A 17054-nucleotide genomic window follows, 5' to 3' on the forward strand; every position below is an offset into this window, starting at 1 on the left:
TTTTTCAATATAATGATCACGTAATAAATCAATGTAACTTAAAGTCATCTCACCTTAACCACTAAGCGTGAAGAGAAACCAAGTTAGATATTTCATTTTCGTAATTAAAGAAACCTTAACCTTAAATACGAAGTTAGATATTTCATTTTGCTAACTAAAGAAACCTTAACCTTAAATGTAACTAATATATAATTAACCACAAACTTTACGTCAAAATTACACTGAGTATATATATTTGGTTCAAAAACACTTGCAGAGGTTCCCTAACCCATAGACTTCCTCGTCCTTCGTGGCTCCCTTGTAGGCCTGACCTATGGGACCCACATAAGACATGTACACTGAGGAAGTAAGACAATAACGTGTTTGACGAAAGAGAGTTTATTAAGCACCATGGAACATAACACTACATGACGTTTTCTCCCACGCCTTCAACAGGATAAATAGTAGGGTTTGATCTCCGTTACAGACACCTTCATAGCCAAATAAATCCACAACGACGGATATCAATAGCAGTAGCATCACAACTAGTTACGGGGAGATTCACGTGACAGTAGGAAAAGCTTGCGTCACTAGGCAGCGATGGGAATGCTGTGCAAGACCACAGTCTCCACCGTGAGCCCGGGACCGAACCCGAAGTGGACGCCCCACTCCAGCCCCTCGCCGGTGGTCGCCTTTCCGTCCTCGGCCGACCGTTTCCTCATCTCGTCCAGGATGAACAGCACGCTGCCGCTCGCCATGTTCCCGTACTCTTTCAGCACCTCCCGCGTTGCCTTCATCTTCTCCTTCTCCAAGCCGAGCTTGGCCTCCACCTGGTCGAGGATCGCGGGCCCTCCGGGGTGCGCAATCCAGAATATGGAGTTCCAGTCGCTGATCCCCAGCGGCTTGAATGCCTCCACCAGGCTCCGCTCGATGTTCTTGGAGATGAGGGCCGGCACCTCCTTGAGCAGATGGAAGATGAGGCCGACCTCCCGCAGGTGGCCGTCGACGGCGCCCTCGGAGTCGGGGAGGATGGTCTGGCTGGCGGAGACGAGCTGGAAAATCGGCTGCTCCGTTGCGGGGTCGGGGTCGGCGCCGACGATGATGGCGGCGGCGCCGTCGCCGAACAGGGCCTGCCCGACAAGGTTGTCGAGGTGGGACTCCGAGGGCCCGTGGAAGCTGAGAGCGTTGATCTCGGAGCAAACCACGAGCACCCGGGCGCCGCGGTTATTCTCGGCCAGGTCCTTGGCCATGCGGAGCGCCGTGCCGCCCCCGAAGCAGCCCTGCTGGTACATCATGAACCGGTTGACGGAGGGTCGGAGGCCAAGGAGTTTGGTAAGCTGGTAGTCGGCGCCAGGCATGTCGACGCCGCTGGTGGTGCAGAAGACGAGATGGGTGATCTTGGACTTGGGCTGCCCCCACTCCTTGATGGCCTTGACCGCCGCCTCCTTGCCTAGCTTCGGCACCTCCACCACCACGATGTCCTGCCGAGCGTCCAGCGACGGCGCCATGTACGCGCAGATGTTAGGGTTCTCCTTCAGGATCTCCTCGTTGAGGTGCAGGTAACGTTTGCGGATCATCGACGTGTCACCTGAACAAGCATGCAGTACAGGGATCAAAACTAGGACTTCATCTTTGGATCACACACTTGTCCCTTGAACCAGCATGCAGTGCAAAGACCACGATTACACAAGAACAACTTCGTCTCTTTTATTAACTATGTCATGCGAATTCACGTATCATGTTCATGTTTTATTCTTTTATTTATTGAACAGTTGTAATTATCGCAGGAACAACTAAACCAGTCAGAGGAGGCCTTTTCTTTTTCGTCTCTCTGGTAACATATATAAAGGCGCAGGACGAATTTATTTGTTAGGGAAGAGGGGAACCTAAGAAATGAATGGCACTTTAGATTAAAGAAACGGCACGTACACATTCTCTTGAACTTTTCCTTGAGTTTAGTGAGGTGCTCGCTCTTGGTGATGCGAAAGTAGTAGTCCGGGTAGTCGGCCTGGTACAAGACGTTGACAGGGGTGGCGGTGCCGATGGCAAGCACCGTCGCCGAACCCTCTGCCCTCTGCGATTGCCTGATCTCCGCCAACTTGGCCATGAGCTAGAAGTGGGAGCAGGACCAAGTACTAGGTCGATCGAAGAGTTGATGGTTCGGTCCGGAGATGAGGAGGCGGGAGATATATAGCGGTGGCTGGTTGGGTTGAACGGACGAGCAGATGGGAAGCGACGAGGAGCAGAGAATGATTGGTGGGAGGCTAGGCACAGTGACAACCACGCGGGTGACCACCTCCTCTTTCCGTCAGCTGAAAACTTAACCTGTAAACTCCGACTCCATGCATTTATTCATCTCTCATCTGCCGCGCGCACACCTCGTGGCCTTCTGGTTATCGCAGACCAGAAGGCGATCGAGCGCCCCGTCAACGGGTAGAGGAAGAGCCCCTCTTTCTCTGATCTTGGAAGATGCACTTCGCCGTGAAGGGTCGGATCGAGACTCGAGAAGCAGTGACACCGCGCAAGGGGAAGGCACTTCGCCTCCCTTCCACCGGTGTGCGTCGCGTCCGTCGTTCATACGTAAAATCTGCTAAGTGGGCCTTGAAATAAATCCTCCGCATCCACTTAGTCGAATGACTTGGACGACGCATACTTGGTTAATCCGCCTTGGACGCCAAATCACCCATGACTGCCCAAGGCCAGATAATTCATGACGTTGGAAGTGTCAGGTGGTTGCCAGGTGCTTTTGATGAAGAATGTGGGAGACCCGACAGGAGCCAGAACTTTAGCCACCCACTAATGAAAAACATGGGAAGCTACCTAATTAACTATAACAACTGGTCGTCCGTACCTAATTTTGCTACCTACCTTTTATTTCATCACAATTGGTATCGATCGCATTCGTATCGGAGCTATTTGTGTACATGATACAATCATCATAATTTAAAATAAAACATATATTTTTGAAATTACACGTATTTTTTGTAGAACTTTAGAAGACATTACAAAATTGAGATTAATTTTGCTTTAGAGAAAAAGAGATGCTTTTAACTTAAGTAAGCTTCACAACGAGCCGACACAGGCTGGAGTGCGCCGGCCCAGTAGCGCGTCACAGGCCGCTGGCCCGTGCACAGCACGTGTCAACCTGTGCTGTGATCCGGGGAAGAGCCCACATGTTTTCCATACTCTTGATGAAGTCCGATTAACGCGTGTGATCGCTCGTAGCCCGATCCTACGGCTGAAATACGTTTATGTTCCATGTGCTTATTGGCAATCAGTAATTGTTTGTGCTTCTTAAATATTTAAAGCACATCAACCCTCCTTGACATAAATCCAATATTATTGCCTAGAATTTGCTCGAATTCCATAGAGCATTGACTTGCTTTGGTGTGCAGCTAAAAATTGCAGTTTTATCAACAAAAACAAAGATATGATCCATAAGAAGAGATTGATTTCTACTGCATATAGAACATATCCAAAACCTATTTACAGAGCACATACTTCGTCTTCTTCTACAGAGCCCTCTTCCTAGTGCAACACCTCACATAAATGATGTCACAATCTATCTGAAGTCTCGGTATTCGTCAAAAATTTACTTCATCCAAATAAATCTGTAGGTTGGAAGATTAGAAAGGAACAGAGGAAAGGAAGAGAACAACCAACAAACACATCGAGCACATTAATTATTGATACAATAGGAACATAGTAGTACCATATCTCAAGCACGAAGTACAAACAAAGTTGCATTATTGATACAATAGAATGAGACTTTGTAACATGTTTGATGCTTCTACAGCATCACCATGTCCCAACAAGAACAGAGCTCTTTACAAGTCTCAGGGACCGTCTTTACTGAAATCCTATAGCACCATAACATCAACAGCAGAGAGAGAGAGAGAGAGAGAGAGAGAGAGAGAGGCTTAGCCTCCCTTTTGCCTATATGACTTGCCTCTGTAGCTTCAGTTCATGTTTGCCTCCTCTTTCTCTGGGGAGCTAGAGGATGACAAGCTCCTTATGGATCAGTTTCTTCCTCTTCCTCCGCATCTTTAGAGAGGACGAAGTCAAAACAGGAACCAGGCGAGCTCAAGTTCCCATTCCTTCTCTCTCTCTTCTTTGTCATGAATTCTACATCCTCCACACACTCCTTATACTTCTTCGCATCATAAAACGATGGATATCAACTACTTTACAGCCGTGGATTCGTGGATCTCGTCACCCACTTGATCTTGGATAATGGACGACGATGCGACGCTGACAACATGGTCAAGATTTGTTTACTTAGCACGGGGAGCTGCGATGGAGACCATCGAAGCAGCACACATGGCTCCCATAACCAAAAGCTAAAGATCATTCGAGTCACAAAGTGCAGGTTTTGGAGGACAACGCGAGGTGGGATGCTTTTAGAAAGCAAGGCGAGTGACGATTAATTAGATATCAGAAACAAGGTGGTGTGGGTGGATGATTGGATAAGGTAGGAAATTGCTTATGAGCCTAAACCAATAAAGACATGCAACTATATATGTGTTATTAGCCACCATGTACGAAGCTTGGTGAAGCATCTTATCCGAACTTGATACAGCAGAAGCTAACAACTTACAGACTTCTAATCGTTCAGCATTGTATAGACATGTCTGATTAGTTTCCAAGCAGCAATTTCTGTTCTGTACATGAAGCAGGACGTTTTATCTTCCATATTATTTGATTAGTTTCCCTAATCCACAACCAAGTGGTCGTGCCGGAGTGGTTATCGGGCATGACTAGAAATCATGTGGGCTCTGCCCGCGCAGGTTCGAATCCTGCCGACCACGTTTTTTTCTCTTCCTTTGTTATGAGAATTCCAAAATACTTTTATTATTTTTACTGAATAGTACAATTACTAATTCTAGTTCTGACGCCACATCATCTTCATGCAATCAGCGGTCGAGGGTTTCGTATGATCCACATGTCGACACCGTACGTCACGAGTGCGGTAGCAGCTGATAAGCTTAACCTCGCCCTCTTAGTATGCTGACCAAGCGCTGACTCCTCAGGTCTACAATCCGCTCGACACGTGTCGCCACAGGGTTCCCAATTACCGATCGTTTCGCACGCCATCACTGTCGACGAACAACAACGTCTGCGAACGACAATTTCCGCGTAATATTCTTTTATAAAATAAATTAATTTTAATTTACCTGAATTTAAATAAATTGCCCTCTTAAAAATTAAGATTATTATTATTTTAAATAAAAAATAGCACTTCTTTATAACAAAAAAAATTATTTTTTTAAATCATATTTTGTTCTCGATTTTATTTGCTACTTCTTAAAGTGTATTAATTGGAGAAAGGAACAAAATTAATGGAGTCTTAATGAGATTAATAACGTGGCGTAACCTCCGGATTAGGCTTGGGATTTTAACCTAACCGCGGGGACTCGCTTCGCTTCACCACCATCCTCCCCGCTCCGCGTTAAAAGGCCGTGCGGGAAGAAGAGAAGGGGAGGAGGGTGGACGCGAGTTGTAAAGATCTCTCTCGCGCCTTGGTTCTCTTGCTTCCCTTCTTCCGCAGCAGCATATAATGGTGGGATCTTGGCCTGCTGCGTTTTATCCGTGGCTTCGATCATGAGGGGGATCTCGTAGGCCGTGATGACGAGCTAGATCTGGCGGCTCGGAGGTGGTCTAGAGCTGTCGCGTCGGATCCGCCCGTTTCCAGATGGTATGGATACAGAGTCTGGTGAATGAGCTTTTACCTTGGATTTGTGTGTTTTTAGCTGCAAAAATACTTCTGTCTTCCCTGTTGTGAGGTATGGGTTGGACCATGATGTTGTTTCTGATATGGTTTGTAATTGGGAACCTGCGGGGTCGAATTGAGATCTAGACATGGGGATTGGCGAGTTTGATCGCCGAAAGTTTCGACCTTCGGCTTGCTAATCTGACATTGCTGGTTCCTCTGCCTTCTTATGGCTCTAAGCCAACCTAATCGTTCCTTTTCTCTCACACTACGGAAGAGAGAATACCCTTTGGGTTTTAATATTTTGACCGAACTATTTTATTTCATGCTGTAGCACAAATTTGGATTCGCAAAAGATCGTCGCGTCGAATGCTTTCTGCTCATTTTTGGAGCTACTTCCAGTTCTTGTAAAAAGTAAGGTTTCTGCCGTCCCTCCACTTCCTAAACAAAAGTGAAGAGTGTCCTGAACTGAACTGCAAAACCGGTCGGAAAGAATCAGTTCTGGACTCAGCTAAGGGGATTTCAAGTAAATGTATATGTGAAATCAAGACTTTGGTTCTAGTTATTCTGATGTATGTTGCATATGCTGCTACTGTCGCAGTGATGCCTGAAAATTATCATACTTATGCATCTGTTTCATGAACCCATGATAGATGTACATGCCAATCTTCCGAGATGAAGGCAGTTTTGCTTGCTGTGATTGCATGCCTTATAAAGATTATGTTTAGCTTCAGAAGTTTCATTATTTTCTTTACTATTGCGGAGCTTTGTACCGCACTGGTGTGCTACTGTTTAGTCATTTTAACCTATAAAATAGTCACTGCTTGCGTGATGAAGGCTTGTAGTTGCCTACTGTCATTCTGACAGTTTCTTGCTTCAAAATTACAATGTTAGAATCTTTAAGATAGATGATACATTGCTGCAGCACCAATAACCTTTACTTTTCTTACTTGTGCCAGTACATTCGGCCTTAGTTTTTGGTTTTGTCAAAATTATGTTTATCTAATAGGTCTGCTTTTAACTTCATTTTCATAAAGTATCCGGTGGTCCTTAAATATTTGCTATATTTTCTTAAATTTAACATCATAGGATATAATTGTTTATTCTTTTACATTTTAGTTCATTGGTGCTATTGACCTTCTTACATTTCTTTTGGATTTTTCAGAAAGCTAAGTTAACCAGACATTTTTTTCAGCCTTCACCATTCAGAATGCTAAATTACTTCATCACCTGTTGTCCCCCTGATTATGAGTCAAAATTTGTATACTTTTCACAGAACTACAAATGCTTGTGATTGGTGGTTCTATTCTAACATTGTTCTATGTAACTATGCCTAGACTAGTCTTCTAGAACTACTTTCTAGATCCCTCTCATTTTGCTTGCTTCTTAATTTGTTTTCTTTTGATGATCCAGGAGACTGTCGAAATGGAAAAGTGCCCAATGAGACTTAATACAACAAACCAATTATGTCAAGATCCTATGTCTGAAAAGAAGTCGAGGTTTTGGCAAATCAACGACCAGCCATTTCCTAGATCTGAAGTTATCTGTCCTCAACCTCGTTGGGTAACTAGGGTTCCTTATTTCATGGAATATTGCAATAGAATCGGTCCCAATCCAAAAGGGTATGTTTTTTTTTCTAATTATTTAGAAACATTAATTCCTTTCATTTTCTTACCTGTAGCAAGTTAACCAAGTTCCTCACTGATAGCCCCATAGGACATGTTAGTTTGGTAATGACATCCAACAAGCAAATTCTTTTTGGATGACAATATGCTTCCAGTTCTGTGTCAGTCAATTATATGCTTTGCGTCTGGAGTTTAACAGCATTTTGGTAGCATAAGATGGATAGTTTGGTGCCCATTTTCTCATGCAATAATGAACCTTTTTAACCACTGTTATTATCTCTGCAGCGGAAATGTTTAAAATCATCAATTATTTTTCTTTATGGCATCACTTTATCACTTACTCCGAATTATCATTGTTTTCCAGCATTCTGCAAATTCATAGAGTGGATTATGCTTCTGAAACTCTTGATCTTCTCCAAAGAAGGGTAATGATTTACATTTGCAATGTGAATACGTATTTTGGGAGAAAGTTTGTTTTTCATTGATCCTCTTTTATGGTCCTAGTGACAAGTTTGTTGCTTATTAGGAATGCCCTGAGGGTGATGGAGAGTTGGGCAGCCAGGTGGGCCTTTTGTGTGGATCACCTCCTGCGCGCACTAACAATCCCGTAGTCCGAGATGCAGAGTTTGGCAAACATAGCCAGTTCTTACCTTCCCCAATTGGAGTCTCCCTCAGCATGAAGCAGGCAGGGAGAGTCGAAAAAGGGTCTCCAAGCTGTGGTTCTTCCCCGGAAGTAAGAATTGAAGGCTTTGCTTGTGGCAACTCAGAATCCCACTGTGCTGTCCCTGCTCTTGCTTGACCTCTTCACAACTCAAACCGATCTCGCTGTCTGTGATAATGTATTGACCCTGCTTAATCATCAGTCTCAAGGAGAGTTTTGGTCCTGTACATACCTGAGGTTTCTGTGTATATTTCTGACGTTAAAAGTAGTATCTTGGATGCTGGTGTCAGATCCAAAGTTGTAAGTAAACCTTCTTATATTATCCGAGTGTGAATCTTACGAAGTCAATCGATAATTCTTCTCCTGAACAAACTTCTGTGATTCTTAATGAATGATTAGTTGTTGTGTCCTGAACTGGTAAACTTATGATCTGATGATAGGGACTGCAGAACAATAAAGGTCTTAATGCTGCTTTTGCAGCTTTGCCATCCTTCAACTTGTGGCCACATATGGTAGCAGATATGAAGAGGGCTGTCATGGTCACCATTGATACTGTCATTTCCATTGTCATGATTACAATGCACTCACTATTCTTTGTACCATTGCAAAACAAGGTCACAAAAAAAGGAACAGGATAGATAAGATTGGATTGTATCAGTCACTAGGATGAACAATTACTCTTCATCGAATGGAATCCATCTAAATTTGCTGTAACGAACGTAATGGTGATTGAGGATGGTGGGGCCAGGTGTGATTTCCCCCGTCTTAAAGAGCCACGTGAGATGGTGGTGAACGCCGATCGTACGGTTTAGGTGACCGTAACGCGTATGAAGGTGTTAAAGTAAGCGACTCCGCCCGACAATCGTCCCCAAACCTTGGTTCCTCCCCGCATGCAGAGATGCTTTGCGGGGTCCACCGCTTCTGTGGCCTTACGTGTCACTGGGTGTATGGGCGAGAAAGTTGTGGGTGCCGAAGAAAAAGGAACGCGAAACTTTGTACCACCAACGTGGACCGGTGGGACCGAACGAAGACCATTCAGAGATTAAGACGACGAGATACGCCTTAAAGACACTCTCAGGAGTCTCCCCCGAGAAAACACCCGAGAGAAAAGACACCGATGCTGATGAGGTCATCAGCCACGGCTGTGATAGCGTTCAGTCGTGGCTTTCGTCTTTTTGGGATCCCAACGCCTTATTTGTCATTCTTCGAAATAAATAAAAGTTGTAATGATACTAAAGCGAAAAAAGTACTAATCGAACAATGGCTTAACAGTTGTCATATCCGAGACAGAGTTCAGCATTTTTATCCACCAGAAAAATAGAATCAGCGTGCGCTCTCTTTCCATCTGTGGGTCCCTGCAGTAGCATGATTGGGAAATATTGGTTCTTGTCGTTGTGCCATAACAGAAGATCCTCACCAGGCGGGAAAGGGATCGGGGAACTCACGAATTGGCCAATATAAAAAGAAGCCTCGGCAAATGACTTCTTATTCTTTGTTATTTTTGTGACGTTCGACTACGGGGGAAAAGTGATCGGTGATCTGCGCCCCTAATTTTGCAGATCTTCTCGCCTTTTCCTCGTCCTCCTCCGTCGCAAGAAAAGTTTCAAGGGTTCATCTTCTTCTCCTGTTCGTCTCGAATCGATCGATTCGTTCTTCTTGGGCCTCGGCTACGGCCGGAGGGGGATTCCGCGACCATTCCCGCGAGGTAAAGCCCCCGGAAAATTACTCTTCCTTGGTCAATGCTTCAAGATCCGGTGCGATCTATACATTCTTGTGTCAATCGCTGACTCTAGATTATGGATCTGGCTACTAAGCATTTCCGCTTCGGTGCGGATGAGGTAGATAGGATCCTAATTTATCGTCAATTCATGCGTTTGTTTGTCTGTCAGATCTGGTGCTCGTGATCGTATCTTGAGCTGGAAGATTACGTGACAGCAAATAAGGTTCTCGAACGATTTTCCTTTTCTTTCTCTTTTTCTTTTATTTTGTTAAAGAATCTCTTTGGGAATATAATGTGTTTTTGTTTCTTCTTAGCCCATGAATTTTCTCAACACTATCTGTATCTTATCATTATAATTTGGAGCTTATTTATGCTGGGCGATGGGTTTTCTACTCCCCGTCCTATCGGATGATCGCTAATCGCAGCTCCGTCATCCAATCTCGTGAATTTAGGCTTGATAGTTGGACAAGACAAATGTCGTGGACTTTGTGCCTTCTTTCAAGGGAATTATGGTATAGAAGACAAAGAGTTGAGGCTGGAAAAAGAAACTGTTGGTGTGTACCTACCATGAGGATTAACATCTAAAATATGTTGCTTATTCAGGGTTTAGAGAATTTCTTTTAACAAAAGCTTGCAATTGTTTGCTGAAGGGGAAATTCAATAGTATATGGGCTGCCTACATTGTTCCTCCTCGTAACCCTACCTGTAGCATCATGCACCTATTGCCTTTTTTTATTGGAGATATTGCTAGCAAGGCATATCAGAATTATTATCAAAGTCACTGGCTTACAAGGCGTGATTCATAATGTACAGCAGTCATACATTAAAAGGCTAGTTATGGAAGAACAATGTACGGCAGGTGTGGTATTTTTTTTTTTCTATGGAATGGATTTGGTAAATTTTTGAAGTATGGTCATTTGTCTTAGATATAGGCAGACCTACTGTACCATCGGGAAGTGGGAACCACATAGACTTCTTGGAACACTTAGAAAACTTCATTTTTTATTGACCAGCGAAGTTCTCGAAGCTTTTCTTGACCACATACCGTATGAAGGCATTACTTGGAAGTATTTTTGCTGGATTTTCAATAAGACGGAGCAAACACTGCTTTATCTGAATCATAGTTATTATCTGAGCCATGGCCTTAAATTCTATCTTTGCAATATCAATTTTCACAGTTCTGAGATTCTATGGAGATAGTTGTTTTAACATGCTGGAGAGCAATTGCTACGTGGCAAGCTGAGCATTCAAAAATTGCTATATTTATCTAAACAGGAGAATGATTGCTAAAGAGTTATGTGGCTCTAATGCTAATCACTCCCTGGGGATTTTAATAAATAGAAAAGGAGTCTTGGATAGCAGGGTTAAGGCATTTAAATATTATAGGAAACATTTCAACTTTGCCTTTGGGAACAAGCTGTTGAACCTAGCCATATGTTTCTAAGTTGAACTTATTCTATTTCTTTTGTATGTCATTTGTTGTTACTGAAGTATGGAAGATATGGCGGCTTTTTCTAAGATAAATAAGATTCCAGTAAATCATAAACTAATTTACTTTGTAGTCTTTTTGTTCTTTTTCTTAGTTACTTCTTTCAACCTGAATTGTTGATATCATAATCTGAAATGTTCAAGTCGATATTGTCCATAAATTTGTTATGGATTATGTATTTGGCAAATTTTCTTAAAACAAATATTAAATGTTATGCAGGTTGTGGAGTGGCATAGCATGTTTAAGCAAGAACCTTGATATTGCCATCACATGTTGTTATCTTTTCACATTATTTGTTCTTTCCAATCATTGGATGTCTTTGTTATTATTCTCTGGCTAATCTAATAATCTGATGTTATCCTTGACCCTTCTAGTGATCAACTTATACGCACTGCATTCGTGGATAACTTTGATATTTTCAGGAGTGCAGAACTTGATTCAATCATTTCTACTGTATAAAGAGTTTGCATATGCACTATGGGCTTTGCCTACAGTTCGAGAAGACCTGAACGCCAATGACTAAAACAATGATGTGCAAGAGTCGACCTTCAAAAAAGTCTTGAACTGATTTATCTCGCTATAGAAGAGCTCCTCATCATCATTGATCCATGGGGGAGTGGATTATTGGAGCATTTATTAATATAATTGGGAGTATTACTATAAACTTTGGGACTAACCTTCTAAAATTGGGTCATGATCAGGTATTTTTGTGTTACATGTTCATGCTTTCCTGTAACTTTACCATTTCCTGTTATTGTTTGCTCCAGTGTGAAAATCCGCAGTCTTTTTCTCCTGTCATAGCTTGTTGCGAATAAATACTGTACTACATACACTGTTACTTAATGTACTAACATGCCAATTTTCTTCCTGTGGTGTGTGTGTCTGTGTTTGCAGCGAGAGAAGCATTATATGCCTAGCTGTGATGGAACCAATAGCAAAGTTAATGTGAAATCAATTATACATTTCCAGACCTGGAGAATTGGTGATACTTTACATTGTGATATCTTCTATTTTGAAAAAAATATATTTTAGCTGATCTAATGGTGTACCTTCTAATGCAGGCATTCTTTTGTTTGTTTTCGGGAACTGCCTCAACTTTGTTTCCTTTGCATATGCTGCACAGGTCAAGTTAAATATTTTGGTTTTGTTCATGAGCTACTGATGGAATATATCATCTAGTATAAAATGTTAATCTTGATATAATGTGCCTTTCATGGGCTTTCACTACTCAAATCTGGGTTCAGCAAGAGCATTATTCACAAACATGTATGTTACTGTTGTAAATGTGATGTACACTGTTTTTTTATTGGCATTTTGTCCACAATGATAGTGATGGGAAGTAGAAATTTGTGTCGCCCAGGATTTGAATGTATTCTTTGATTAATCCATTTATCTCTTCAAGAATTCTTTGATTCTTAATGTATTGGCTATGTTCACAATGATTCAGGGCATTAAGATGCTCTTGATTGGCTAGTCAATGACTACCTACCTATTAGATCGAAGTTTAAGTTCTTAAGGCTTTACGTATCACCATCGTGTTAAGAAATTTGTGGGTAATTCACGGTCCAAAATTTAAGGATGGTTCACAGGGTGGGAAATGCTTTTAAAATTTGGTTTTTATTTTTGAGGATTGTATAATCATGACCAGTTCGATTAGTTTTTTCCCTGACTAGGCTATTTTGTGTTTTGCGATTGCAGTCACTTCTTGCAGCATTGGGATCAATTCAGTTCATATCTAATATTGCATTTGCTTACTTTGTGCTCAGTAAGACAGTGTCAGTCAAGTAAGTCATTTCAGAATTGACATTGTTTTAAAAAGGACATATGCTTAATGCAGAAATATGATTTCATATGACAACTTGTTTTGCAGGGTCATGGTAGCAACAACTTTTATTGTTTTTGGCAACATTTTCTTAGTGTCTTTTGGAAACCACCAGTCACCTGGTATTAACATCAACCTAATGGAGGGAAGGAATAGTTAATAATCAACTAAATGATATTTCTTTTTTCTTTGCAGTATATACACCAGAGGAGTTGATTGCAAAATACAGCAGCATGGTTTTTCTTCTCTATTGCTTGACTTTGTTATTGATAGTTGGTGTTAACCAGTACTTTTACAGGTGAGCAGACTAATAGTTTCTAAAATTGTTAGCACGTCGAGCCAGTTTATTTTTGAGTGTTAGAAGCCAGCCTCCTTGTTTGTCTTATCCTTATCATCCAATCCCTGTGCAACAAATTATAGTTATCCTAATTACTATAACAATCAGGACAGGAGAAGCATATCTTTCAGTTTCTGATCCAGTGAGTTCCTATTGGCGGACTTTGCTTCCATTTTCTTATGCCACTGTTTCTGGTGCTGTGGGTTCTTGCTCAGTGTTATTTGCAAAATCCTTGTAAGTTGGCATCTTAAGAATTTCATTCCTTGTTTCTGCAGGATAAGCTGCAATATTTTTTAATTGATCTCTATGCATACTTTTGATTTCTTCTATTTATATATTTGATGTGTACACTTTCCAGGTCTAATATGCTAAGACTGACCATGAGCAGCAACTATCAGTTCCATAGCTGGTTTACATATTGTATGCTGTTGTTGTTCTTTAGCACGGCAGGATTTTGGGTAATGATGTGAACAAAGCCCCAAGTAAACTGTACCTTGAGACTTCCTTACTCTGAGATGTCTGATATAGCTTTTCTTAAATTCCAGATGGCAAGACTGAATGAAGGGTTGTCTCTTTTCGATGCAATCCTCATTGTTCCCATGTTTCAGATTGCATGGACCTTCTTCTCTATCTTTACAGGATTTGTGTATTTTCAAGAATATCAAGTGAGCCTTATCCATAGAAATCTATGTGTGTGTATATATATATATATATATATATATATATATTCATTAAATGAAGCTAACTTAAGTGCTTTAACAGGTATTTAACACATTAAGAATAACTATGTTTGTAGTGGGGATGACATTTGTATTTATTGGCATTTCTTTATTAGCACCTGATGATTCTAAAGGTACCTACAGATCGTTAATGGTTCTTCTTTTTATGCATCATTAGTGTCAACTAAAGTAATTTTGCCAACAACTTTTAGGAAGTGAAACAAAGGATTCTTCTTTGCCTTCTTCAGCTCAAGACCTTCCAACTGATATGAACAGGTACTTGCCATCCCCTCTCTATCTTCTTGCTTGTCATAAAATTGATGTTCCATTAACTGTATGATATTAAATATTAATTTGTACATTACTTCAAATTACATGTTGGCTTTCTCTGCGGCCGATTCACACGTTTCATATATTGAGATGATTTCCATTTGAAGTTATTAAGCAATTATGGTGATGTATATAATCTACTCTAGCTGATATATAGTGTTGATAACTGGAACTGCAGGGGCGCCATGCTACTACCATTAGAAGATCCTGAAATAAGTGATGTGAGGTCACTTGCACAAGCAGTGCTTACTAAAGTGAAGTTTATTCTGTTGAAGGCAAAGGTACTTTGGCTTTGTAAATTCTTTTGAGAAAACAATGAGACGGTATTATAACTATATAAGATATTTTGTTAGCATTTTCTAATGTTCCTCTTGCAGGCAGCTGGTTCTCTCTCACTCGGTCTTGGTGATGAGTCAATTAGCGCTTCTTCGGTACTTGTAATGCCTATGGTGTCTTCAAGAACAACAGGTTTCAGAGGAACTAATTATGATCGAGCAAAGTTCATTCCTCTTAGAAACACAGAATGGGGTAAACCTTCAATAGATGATAACGATCCAGAAACGAGGGACACGAGGACTTTGCTGCCTTAATTTTGCCGGTGTGGGGGGACCGGTGGAAGCGAATCTTGTTGTTCCTTCAAATGTTTCTTTCATTATCTCCTTGTAACATGAATGTATAGATATATTAATCTTCCCCCATTTAACTGTCTAGTGTGTAACGAGAATGATCTGTGGTTGGATACTGTTTCAAAATGTGTTGTGCCCAATTTGGCATTCAGATTCATATGCTGATTTAACAGAACTGTGGCTTTTCTTCTCTGAACTATACGCCTAAAAGTCAATCGATAGATTGGTCAGATGAGGTTGAGCACGTAACTTATGGTCTTCGAGCACCATCCAAATTTATTCTTTAAGCGCCATACCACTACTGCTAGAATTACTCGTGTGCTTCTTTTATTCTGTATTGTTTGTACTAATATACTTCATGGCTGCTATGTACGTAACTGTGCAGGCGCGATATGTGATTTTGCTTAATCTCTATCTCCAAGTGCTTGATCGTTAGAGATGGCTTGTCAACAAGTAGTCAAAATTACTGTATATCATAAGATTAATATTCCATGAGAAATATGAAGAATCCAGTAAGAAAATATAAACTAATATTTACTATCATACATAATGCGGAGATTTAAGAAAATTATGGACGATATAGGCAGATATTTATCATCACATAAAAGGCATAGAGAAAAAGCAATAGCAATAAAGGCTACCTCAGAGACATTACAATCATCAGTGCACTCAAAGAGCGCAAAGAAACGTTGCAAAAGAAAAAGATGGATCAGCAGATATTTCGGTCTGTGGATGACCACCAAAGCAACCAAATAATTCAAAAGAACCTACTATTACAACTGTCCTTTGCGGCAAACGACGACGACTCCTCCACGCCTTGGTTTCTTTCACATGCCATGGTTGCTTTCTTCCACTTTTTTTCCTGCTTTTTTGAGCTTTCACTTTCCTGGTTGCTCACTTCACTACTTAGCCATTAAGTTTTCTTTCTTTAGTCCCAGTCAAAGTGCATAGACGTTGCCTCAATCCTCTATAAAAACCCATGTCATCCCTCGAGACAAAGCCCATGCAAAAACAGTCACTTGCGACACTCTCCGATGTTTCCTTCTCTTGGTTCTTATTCCAAACGCTACTACTCTCTTCTTCCTCCCCACATCTTCCACTTATTCTGATCCGTTTACAAACACAACGTTCAGCACTTCATTTCCTTTCAGATCTCTTTCCCTCTCTCTCTCTCTTGATCAGCATTTCATGCACTTCCCAACTGTTGTTTGATCCGCGACTATCTTCAGTTCTTTACCACCTCAAAGATGAAGTTCCGGGCTTCTTCCTCCTTTTTGAAGCAGATGTGCTCCGCGGTTGTGGCCATGGTGAAGGCCAAGTCGATGGCGGTGAAGAGCAAAACTAGTGCCTTGAGGACCAGGCTCCTGGTCCTGAGGCTCCTTCAGAACAAGAAGCTCCTCATGAAGGCAATCAACCACAAGATCCATGCGCTGATGGGCCAAGAGAAAGGTGAAGGAGGTGCCCATTCTGCCGAGGATCACGACAAGGCGATCGTGCTCTACGATGCTGCGAAGAACGCAGCCCTGACGAACCCAACCGACACGGAACCGATGTACTGTTATGACGACGACGACGACGACTATCCAGATCTGAGGCACTCACTCTTTGACTTGGAAGAAGAAGAAGAAGAAGATGATGACGAGCTTGGGAACACCACCGGATCCGTCATTGATCTCGTCAAGAACTCCAAGGAGGATGGTTCTGAGTTCAGGCTGGAGGACGAGATCGACCACGCAGCAGACGTATTCATCAAGAGGTTTCACAGGCAGATGAGGTTGCAGAAGCTGGAATCCTTCAAAAGGTATCAAGAGATGCTGCTGAGGAGCGTGTAGGAGCCACAGACAAAGGTATCAATCAATCATAATGGCTCGTGGTTCTGCTCATCCTATCGAGTGTCGAAAATAATGCTCGGCCATTACCATATGGGTGGCATCATCCTTCGGTCACTTACATCGGACCTAATAAGCTCTAATATTATATGCAGGTGGCACTCATTTTTCCACATAATTAAAATATAACATATATATATGGCATCT

At 41.8% G+C, this 17054-nt stretch overlaps 4 protein-coding genes and 1 non-coding gene across 9 annotated transcripts; 4 read left to right on the forward strand and 1 right to left on the reverse strand.

Moving 5' to 3' along the window:
* Positions 1 to 360: 360 nt before the first annotated feature.
* On the reverse strand, positions 361 to 2146 carry LOC104000773 (chalcone synthase 2-like). Its single transcript, XM_009422906.3, has 2 exons — positions 1909 to 2146; positions 361 to 1567 (listed from the first exon to the last, which is right to left on the reverse strand). Exons 1-2 carry the CDS (start codon positions 2084 to 2086, stop codon positions 570 to 572), a joined length of 1176 nt encoding a protein of 391 aa, XP_009421181.2. The 5' UTR covers positions 2087 to 2146; the 3' UTR covers positions 361 to 569.
* A 2559-nt stretch (positions 2147 to 4705) lies between these two features.
* On the forward strand, positions 4706 to 4787 carry TRNAS-AGA (transfer RNA serine (anticodon AGA)). Its single transcript has one exon. It is a non-coding gene; the product is annotated as a tRNA-Ser (tRNA).
* Positions 4788 to 5383: 596 nt separating this feature from the next.
* Positions 5384 to 8347, forward strand: LOC104000644 (uncharacterized). 3 transcript variants are annotated; one of them, XM_065170717.1, is made up of 5 exons: positions 5384 to 5762; positions 6024 to 6103; positions 7103 to 7311; positions 7679 to 7739; positions 7841 to 8347. In XM_065170717.1, exons 3-5 carry the CDS (start codon positions 7115 to 7117, stop codon positions 8111 to 8113), a joined length of 531 nt encoding a protein of 176 aa, XP_065026789.1. In that variant the 5' UTR covers positions 5384 to 5762; positions 6024 to 6103; positions 7103 to 7114; the 3' UTR covers positions 8114 to 8347. The 3 variants fall into 3 exon arrangements, with proteins under 3 accessions (XP_065026789.1, XP_009421013.2, XP_009421012.2); XM_009422738.3 differs by having other exon boundaries at positions 5384 to 5674; XM_009422737.3 differs by lacking the exon at positions 6024 to 6103 and having other exon boundaries at positions 5391 to 5674.
* Positions 8348 to 9485: 1138 nt separating this feature from the next.
* Positions 9486 to 15175, forward strand: LOC135650511 (probable magnesium transporter NIPA8). Of its 3 annotated transcripts, none has more exons than XM_065169919.1 (15): positions 9486 to 9680; positions 9865 to 9918; positions 11404 to 11885; positions 12079 to 12166; positions 12246 to 12307; positions 12883 to 12968; positions 13055 to 13128; positions 13202 to 13304; positions 13452 to 13577; positions 13702 to 13801; positions 13889 to 14008; positions 14106 to 14196; positions 14275 to 14338; positions 14571 to 14673; positions 14770 to 15175. In XM_065169919.1, exons 3-15 carry the CDS (start codon positions 11793 to 11795, stop codon positions 14980 to 14982), a joined length of 1323 nt encoding a protein of 440 aa, XP_065025991.1. In that variant the 5' UTR covers positions 9486 to 9680; positions 9865 to 9918; positions 11404 to 11792; the 3' UTR covers positions 14983 to 15175. The 3 variants fall into 3 exon arrangements, with proteins under 3 accessions (XP_065025991.1, XP_065025989.1, XP_065025990.1); XM_065169917.1 differs by having other exon boundaries at positions 11607 to 11885; XM_065169918.1 differs by having other exon boundaries at positions 11615 to 11885.
* Positions 15176 to 16007: 832 nt separating this feature from the next.
* On the forward strand, positions 16008 to 17036 carry LOC104000642 (uncharacterized). Its single transcript, XM_009422731.3, has one exon. It carries the CDS (start codon positions 16266 to 16268, stop codon positions 16848 to 16850), a length of 585 nt encoding a protein of 194 aa, XP_009421006.2. The 5' UTR covers positions 16008 to 16265; the 3' UTR covers positions 16851 to 17036.
* Positions 17037 to 17054: the final 18 nt, after the last annotated feature.

This window comes from Musa acuminata, chromosome BXJ3-10 (genome assembly GCF_036884655.1).
Source record: "Musa acuminata AAA Group cultivar baxijiao chromosome BXJ3-10, Cavendish_Baxijiao_AAA, whole genome shotgun sequence".
NCBI lineage: Eukaryota > Viridiplantae > Streptophyta > Magnoliopsida > Zingiberales > Musaceae > Musa > Musa acuminata.